At 35.3% G+C, this 9,417-nt stretch overlaps 1 protein-coding gene across 2 annotated transcripts; it reads right to left on the minus strand.

Moving 5' to 3' along the window:
* Positions 1 to 349: 349 nt before the first annotated feature.
* Positions 350 to 9,009, minus strand: LOC110458734 (protein fem-1 homolog C-like). Of its 2 annotated transcripts, none has more exons than XM_021510618.1 (3): positions 8,924 to 9,009; positions 3,999 to 5,279; positions 350 to 3,139 (listed from the first exon to the last, which is right to left on the minus strand). In XM_021510618.1, the coding sequence occupies exons 2-3, from the start codon at positions 5,235 to 5,237 to the stop codon at positions 2,492 to 2,494; spliced, it is 1,887 nt and encodes a 628-aa protein (XP_021366293.1). In that variant the 5' UTR covers positions 5,238 to 5,279; positions 8,924 to 9,009; the 3' UTR covers positions 350 to 2,491. The 2 variants fall into 2 exon arrangements, with proteins under 2 accessions (XP_021366293.1, XP_021366292.1); XM_021510617.1 differs by lacking the exon at positions 8,924 to 9,009 and adding an exon at positions 8,021 to 8,114.
* Between the last annotated feature and the right edge of the window lie 408 nt (positions 9,010 to 9,417).

Consider the following 9,417-nt stretch of genomic DNA (forward strand, 5'->3'; position numbering starts at 1 on the left):
AGGATAACTGCCATCTTCTGCATAGAAACATTTCTGAGTAATATTTCTTATTTCTTGAGAAATAGCGATAACAACAAAAGTTTAAGAAGACAGTGGATAGAGAAAGGGCAATTTTAATAGCCCACTATCTGAGGATGGTGGACTAAAATTGATCTGACTTCTGAGCCACGGTCCCAACAGCCATGACTTAGTGATCTGATATTGCTTTCTTTGTCTTTTGAAGGCGTATGTTGGGAGGGGTGGGGGGAGATGGAGGGGGGGGATTAGCGCTAGATGCTTTTGTTGTAATGATGAGTATATTCATTCTTGCAACTAGATCTCAATATGTCTGGTGCTCACAACTCTTCTGGAATGTTAAGAGGTCAAAAATCATCTGATTCAATCAAGTTTGTCAGTGCCTTTGGTCTACTGATTTTGTTTATACATTAATTAAGTTAGTGACTACAGAACAAAGCCATAACCTTTTTATGAAAACAAACAGGCAACTTCAGTAAAAATAATGATTTATTGTCATAACAACTAAACTTGTCCTTTCAAACCTTAGTTAAGAAAGACAACTATCACAGACAAAGCAAGAGAATCACAAAACTCAGCTCAGTAGGGAAACATAAGTAGTATTTAGCAATATAAAATCAACAATGAGAAATTCAGTCTACAGTACACTCATGTACTGAACGTTTTACCTGCAAAGAATGTTAGTTAAACAGAACAAAGTCGAATTTCTATATAATTATATCTTCTTCACCTAAAAGACTGGAATAATCGGCAGGTTTCAAATCACATCTGCTTAATAATCCTCTCGACTGGGTCAACACTAGCTTTTTTTCTAAATTTATCTTGAATCTATCGAAACTGTTGAGGGAATTTTCACGATTTTACTGGTAAAGTATGATCAGTAAAAGAGGGGCTTTGATTTGATACCATATACAGTCTTAACAAACACATCTTTCTGAATTGTTAATACCAATGAGGAGAGAAGTCATTTAAAATGCAAGTACACAGAACAGAAATGTTTATCCAATCAGTGATATAAAGTTCTTACAATTAGGATGCATGTATTCATTTTGAAACTGCATGAAGTTTCAATAACAATAAACCTGACAGAAAATGTAATTAATAAGTGTCCACAATTTTAGTATTCAGTAGAGCAGTCTTACAATGAACACATCTAAGCTACTGTGCCACAAACCTTCGCTGTTTTTTCTTATCAGCAGGATTAAACTGGCATTATTTAATTTTCTTACACAGCAAAAGTGATTAAATTCCCCTTTAAACCACACTCGGGGTATAAAATGTGTAAAAGATATAAAAAAAAAAAGAATTATTATTATAATAATATATTTCATTTTCTTACAATTACATCTGACCCAGTCAACAACATAGTGTTGTATAACTATTACATCTGACCCAGTCAACCACATAGTGTTGTATAACTATTACATCTGACCCAGACAACAACATAGTGTTGAATAACTGTTACATCTGACCCAGTCAACAACATAGCGTTGTATAACTATTACATCTGACCCAGCCAACAACATAGTGTTGTATAACTGTTAAATCTGACCCAGACAACAACATAGTGTTGGATAACTGTTACATCTGACCCAGACAACAACATAGGGTTGTATAACTATTACATCTGACCCAGTCACGACTTAGTGTTGTATAACTGTTACATCTGACCCAGACAACATCATAGTGTTGTATAACTGTTACATCTGGCCCAGTCAACAACATAGTGTTGTATAACTGTTAAATCTGACCCAGACAACAACATAGTGTTGGATAACTGTTACATCTGACCCAGACAACATCATAGTGTTGTATAACTGTTACATCTGACCCAGTCAACAAAATAGTGTTGTATAACTATTACATCTGACCCAGTCAACAACATAGTGTTGCATAACTATTACATCTGACCCAGTCAACAACATAGCGTTGTATAACTATTACATCTGACCCAGCCAACAACATAGTGTTGTATAACTGTTACTTCTGACCCAGACAACAACATAGTGTTGGATAACTGTTACATCTGACCCAGACAACATCATAGTGTTGTATAACTGTTACATCTGACCCAGACAACAACGTAGTGTTGTATAACTGTTACATCTGACCCAGTCAACAAAATAGTGTTGTATAACTATTACATCTGACACAGACAACAACATAGTGTTGTATAACTGTTACATCTGACCCAGTCAAACACATAGTCATTGTTTGTTGGATTCTCCTCTCGTGACATCTTGTTAATTTACTTATAATTATTCATAAGAAATATTGTAAACAACTTCAACCCTGCACCTGGTGAGATAAGAATCAGTGAAGAAAAGGCACTGCACGCTTTAATTTGAACATAAACTTAAGGCATTGGGATTTTTTACCTTTTCATACCAATATACCTATAATTTTTATGAAATTGTATTACTTCAATTTTAACCGCAGTTTTTCCTACGGATTTCTGCACTGTAACTTTAAACATTTAGGCAAATCTGTGAATTTCGACAAAGCTGTAGAGTGTTTTAGGGAGACACTCCTGGAAGTTTATTTTGTTACGAGTCACGGCAGTGGCAGCAAGGCACTTCAGTGTGCAGTGTTCCATGGGACAAACACGGTACCCTGACGATATGAGTCTCTCCAGGGCACTCAACCCATCACTGTTCCTCACGTCCGCGTGAGCGTGGTTATCTAGTAGATACCCAGCCACCTGGTGGCTCTCGGAGTTTCCACAGTAATGGAGTACTGTATTACGCATGTTGTCCATACCGTTAACATTGGCACCCACGTCCACCAAAAGTTTCAACACTTGAAAAGATGGGAACAATGTATACGTGTATTCGTTTGTGGTCGAGGTTTCTGCCTCCATGGACAGGTGAAGGAGTGTCCGGCCGTCTTCGTCTTTGATACCTGTGTTCACTGCACACTCTGCTAAATGTTTCAGCCGATCCAAGTCAGAAGCATGAAGCTCTTGCATGAGAAGAAGATTCATCAATTGTAACGCCATTTTCATTAAAATGGCGATCTGTTTAGCTGCTTGCTCTTCCCGAGGCCGCACGTTGAACATTTTGCAGCCGAATTGCAAACTGCATATAAGTATCTCAAAGATGTCAAGCAGGTCCTTCGAAGGGAACTGAAAAAGACAAGAAGAACTTTATTTACTTATACTGTAAATGTATCTTTATTAACATACACTGCACTCGTGTAATGTCATCTTTAAAATACTTACCAGCCTCAAATACACAGTATGATTTTAATATATGCTAAGTTTGTTTAGAACACAAAAAGTGATTGAACACATATTTTAAAACTTTGAAAACGTCAGTTTACTGAAAATTACATTTTCAAATGTTGCAGAAAAAGGTTTCAGCTGTATAAAACATCACTTTCCTTTGTCAAATACATCCGGATCCATTAGAAATAGAGAATAATATTTAAGTGTAAGAAATACTGTTCAACAATAAAACTATGTAATTCAAATAAACGTTAAACAATAATGTTTGTCTGGTTTTAGAGTATACAGAATCTACAACCCAATACAATCATTTGTTTCATCTTGACCTTTGAACTTGATTTATGATCATGACTTCAACATGCTCATATATAGAGTGGCTAATTTATGGGCTGCAAATCATATAAAAAATTTGACAGGGGTAATAACTCTTATATAAGCCAAAAAACTCATTTTCACTGCTTCATCTGCTAGTACTAAAAGAAAGGGAGAATACTCAAAGAAAAATCACTGTTTGGAACTCTTCATGGCCATCGTAAGGATAATTTGACTCCTTTATAAATTCAAATAATCTTGACTCTTGGGTTTTAAATGACGTCTTTTTTACCAGTTTTCGCTCTCTAAAATTCTGGCAAAATTGAATCTTATTTGATTTCTGAAATTGCTAAATGTGACAGTTCAACTGAGGCTCTAGATCTAGATCTGAATGTATTTCTGAAAGTGTCAAAAACCTTCCCCTTTTGGATAATTATAAGTGTACCTTAGTCGATGTCTTGCGTTCTTGGGCAATATCTACGAATACTTTCATGATGGCTTGAATCCTGAAGGTACAATCTTCAGTGCAGTTCCTTCTCTTGTCAACAAGACGTTTGTAAGCACACTTCCAGAGTTTTATACAATTACTGTAATTGTTCATGTCTGCATACACAGCACCACAGTAGTCTAACGACCAGATGGTTTCCGAGTGTGATGGTCCAAGTATACGCTCGCGCACAAGTAGACTCTGCACCATGAACTCTTCCTTACTCGTAAGACCTTTGATCTCATCAGCGCTGGACACCTCCACATGATCCGTATATTTTCCTAATGTATCACAGATGCTTTTCAGAATTGGTTTTTCTCTTTCAAGGCCTCTCAGTTCCAAAGCATTCACCCAAACTTTGGAAGCCTTCTCATAATCATCTTTTTCAGCATCAAATGCTCCTAGAAGTTCATATGTCTCGATAATGTCTATAGGGTCAAGTGAAACATTTTTGGCTATATACTCCACAATCTCATGGCTTCCTTTCAATGCAGCTTGTCTAAAAGCACTCTCCTCAGTATCGTTGAGTAACGTGCAATCACAGCCTTTCTCGATAAGCAATTTCACTACGTCCAGTCTGTTTTCCTCAACAGCTCTGTGGAGGGTTGTTCTGCCATTACAATCCCTCCCTAGGACATCAGCACCATTATTAATCAAAAATTCGCACAAACTCAGAGAGCCTTTGCTGGCTGCATTCAGTAGAGGCGTGGCCCCGTATATGTTGGGGGTGTTGACGTCCGCGCCAGCCTTGATCAATTCCTTCACACATTCCGCACTATCATGTAGACAGCCCACCAGAAGAGCCGTTCCATTGGTGCTGGACGTACAATTGATGTCAGCTCCGAGACTGATCAACAAGCGCAATACCTCGATGGAATTGCGTTCTGTACAGCTCCAAAGTGGTGGAACATGATCATGAAAATGTTTGTGCTTGTAATGTCCTCTCTGCTCAATGTCTACCTTCCATTCTGACACTAGATATCTGATGATGTCTAAATGACCCTCTTCACAAGCAATATACAGCGCTGCCTTGTCGTTCACCAGATGATGTAGGACTTTGGAGCATACCTCGGCTGTCAGCTCTTTCGATGACAAATTCTCTTTCAAGACTTTTAACTTGTCATCTCCAGTACGAATTATGGTGTGGATAAAGTGTGCGTAAGAGTACACTTTTTCTGGAGACATAGTTTCCCACATTGTGTTGTTTGCAACTCATAAATTTACACGTACAGCATCATGCTACAACAAAAAATATAAACATTATGTCATTTAATATGAATTGTTGAAACCGTTAAATAATTAAACTTAACAAGTTACCTTAACATGTATTTTTTTCTTAAATAATATGTGTATAAATATATATAAATACTGAGAAGGTGTTTATATATTTTCACCAACACATATATATATTTCACCAAAGTTGTTTATTATTCTATACAGACATTTTCAAGTTTCCCTTATAATACAATTTGAAAACTATAAAGGAAAACTTCTGAAGCACAAAATATATGTCATTTTTTATTTGCAACAACAACAATGGTATGCTTATCAATGGCACAATAATTATATGTTAAACAATGCAATGAAATGCTGCATTTTAAATTGCCAAGATAGGATTTTTTGTAGTTTTTCTTTATAGTTTATAAATTGTACCACAAGGGAAGCTAGAAAATGTCAGTCTGTACATACAGAATAATAAAATAATTTTGGTGAAAATATTTGATAAAAATCCTGTATTTGGGTAACACCTACAAATGTACAGTAACATTTTATTACTGAAAGGGGGAACAAAGTGAATAAAGGCAAAATTACGTCATTCTTTCACTCTAATAAAGTGCAGGCGTTAATTTTTTTGTAAAATGTTAAACTGTATCACACCCTTTGCTTACAAGTTACAGTGTAGTGGAGAGTGGCCATGGCTACAGTATAATAAAAGAGGCCGTTGGTCAGCGTTTTCTATTGGATGTGATTTTGCCGACTGCGACGGCGCCTGTCAGAAGTATCACACTGTGTAAACCTCTAACACTGTGTTAGAGGTTTACACTTCGAGATACATTTGACAGGTGCCGTCGCAGAAATAGCTATACCAAGCTAATGTTTGTATGTTTATGGTATGCGACATTGAATAAATATTCTTGTATCTTGTATCGTTAAATAAATATTCTTGTTGCAGTCGGCAAAATCATATCCGATAGAAAAAAAGGCCGACCAGCGGCTTCTTATGGGGTCCAGTTCACTCTGACGATTGAGCTATATAGCTGTAAAGACCCATAATAGCTCTATTGACCTATCTGAAATAGGTTTTTTAAGCTATTTTCTTTTTGAAGGAAAACGAAACAAAGTCGCTTTTAAAAGAAGATTTTATCATTAGGTTGATAACAAAAGATATAAAAAATAATGTCAAAAAATCGAAAATTTTACATTTATGAAAAATAAAAATAAAGGTGGTAGGTAAATCTTGTACGCCGCTCCCGCTCCCGTCCCAAAACCCCGTACCAGACATATAGAGATATTTTAATATCTCATTAACGCGATCGTTTATATTTTTTATAAAATTATACAATAATTTCAAACATTATTTTCTAAATGTGACTGTTAATAAAATGTAAATTTATCATCTAATAATTTAGAAATTGACGATAATGTTTATTTCAAGGGGTAAAACTTGTACGCCGCAGTCAACCGTGAAAATCACGGTTTTTCATATATAATTAGATATTCAGTGAAAATTAACATGTTATTTTCAAATATATAGAACAAAATAACTTACTGGTTATAATTATGTAAGTTTCGTTGAAATAAACGACATATTTCATATGAAATTCTGACTTTGTTGTGATCGCGGGGAGTTTTGTTTACTCCCGTACCCGTGCTATGGGGACATCACTCCGTCAAGACTCGTGCTAAATATGCATAAATATGTAAAAAAAACTTTTAATACAACTATTTCATTATTTCTTTTTCATTTAATAATCTGCAATTTTTTTACATGTAATAAATAAGAGAATAATCCCTTATCGGAGTGATGTCCCCTTAGCATGGGTAAGGGAGTAAACAAAACTCAAAACTCCCCGCGATCACAACAGTCAGAATTTCATGTGAAATATGTTGTTTATTTCAACGAAACTTACATAATTTTAAAAAGTAAGGTATTTTGTTCTATATATCTGAAAATAACATGTTGATTTTCACTGAATATCTAATTATAAATGAAAAACCGTGATTTTCACGGTTGACTGCAGCATACAAGTTTTACCCCCTTGAAATAAACATTATCGTCAATTTCTAAATTATTAGATGATAAATTTACATTTTATTAATAGTCACATTTAGAAAATAATGTTAGAAATTATTGTATAATTTTATAAAAAATATAAACGATCGCGTTAATGAGATATTAAAATATCTCTATATGCTTGGTACGGGGTTTTGGGACGGGAGCGGCGTACAAGATTTACCTACCACCGAAAATAAACACCTAAATGTATACTTTTTGTAGTCAACATTACCATAAAACTTATTGTTTTGTGCGACTTTGCTTTGATTTAATGAAAATCGAAATCTGAGAAATTATAGCTCAATGCAGCTATAATTTATAGGTGAATATATACAGTATAGCTAGCTCAATCGGCAGAGTGTACTAGTACTGGCATGGACCTGCTTATGTTATACGAGCAGTGATGAGTAGAGTATAGCATAGATATTAAATAGAACATAGAAAAGTTCCTACATTTTCCACCTTCCTCAACTGCATGTACCTTAACTTAACATAGTTTTTAGTGTAGTGTCCGACCTAATATTTATGTCTCTGCTATTTAAATGAGGGGGGGGGGGGGCATATTCGCGTCGTTGCAGTTGTGCCAAACATATGCTGCTCCCAATGCAAGGACTTACGCACTGTAATCAATGAAGAACAAAGTCAGTTATATGGTTTGTCAATTTACTGAGTTACTTTAAACGCTTGAAATTTGTACTCTTACCTCTTCAAAATTCTGATATGGTAGTATCAAGGCTACAAGAGACAGCCAAGGAACATTTACCGTACACAATCGAATCCAGTTATTCTGACAGGAAGTGGAATGCTCACGTAAATAAATGAGACGCAAAGCGGTAAATAAATTCCGGACAACACAATAATGGTGGATAAAAAAAGTATTCACAGTTGTGTTACAAGATTTGTTTGAACAGAACTTAAGGTAAACAGTTTGAGCTCATTTCTAAGTGATACAGTCTCATTCGATATACTTGTAAGGTTATTTATTAACAGCGGTTATATAACTAACTTCACGCTACCACAGTTGGTAACTCAAGTTACACTTTCAGTTTTTCAGTGATATTTAAAAAAAATCAGATCTTGACAAAGCCGACTACCTATGGTGGTTCATTTTCAGAAAAACAAATTTAATTTTAAGTAGATCTAATTTGTTTTTGAAAATATGTTTAATTTGAACCCAGCAGAGCATTAAACCCAGAGACGTACCATAAGCCGCAATGGGGTAAACATAAACTAATTCAAGATTTTTTATCATATCTTTTCAATCATTTCTTTTTTATGATTAGTATTAACCGTTCGTATCAATCATAAAAAAGGAAATGATAAAAAAAAAAATCTTGAAAATTTTAGTCTGATGAAATAGTGTTATGTTAAATCTCGAAAGGTTATGTAAATCAAGAACGAATTAATGAATTCGAAAACACTTGTACAAAATTTGATATTATTCATATAAAAATTCGGGTTTTACTTGTTAATAATCAGACTTAAAGGATTTCACAGAATACAAGAGATTGCTTCTAGGGCTTAGTAGAACCACGGAAGTATCTAAGTCCGTGGTAGAAACTTTAAACGCTTGAAATGTCACATCCCTGGAAATGTGTACTCTTACCTCTTCAAAATTCTGATATACTAGTATCAAGGCAACAAGAGACAACTCTTATCTTCTCTTGTGAGCAGGTATTGAGTGTTACGTCATTTGTTTGTGAGAGTAACGTCATCAATTTTTGAGAAAACGACGTATTTTTTTCACACAAACCAATGACGTAACAATCAATACCTGCTCACAAGAAAAGATAACTCTGCAATACGCATAGACGGAATACCTTTGAGCAAGATACTTTACTCCGCTGGTTCCAGTCTACTCAGCTGTAAATGAGTACGTGGTTGGGCAGTGCTAGAATTGTCGAATGCTAGCTGTGAGCGCCGAAATGGCAGCTCCGGCTGTATGTTACCCATGAAGTTGAGAAAGATATTTGCTGGTTGCAAAGGCCCTATAACCACGGACAATAATGTGAGAAATGCTTTGAGACAACCTACGAACTAGGTTGTGATAAAGCGGTATATCAGAACCTCGAATTACTATTATTATTAGTCATAGGCGTA

Source organism: Mizuhopecten yessoensis, unplaced genomic scaffold (genome assembly GCF_002113885.1).
Source record: "Mizuhopecten yessoensis strain PY_sf001 unplaced genomic scaffold, ASM211388v2 scaffold9733, whole genome shotgun sequence".
NCBI lineage: Eukaryota > Metazoa > Mollusca > Bivalvia > Pectinida > Pectinidae > Mizuhopecten > Mizuhopecten yessoensis.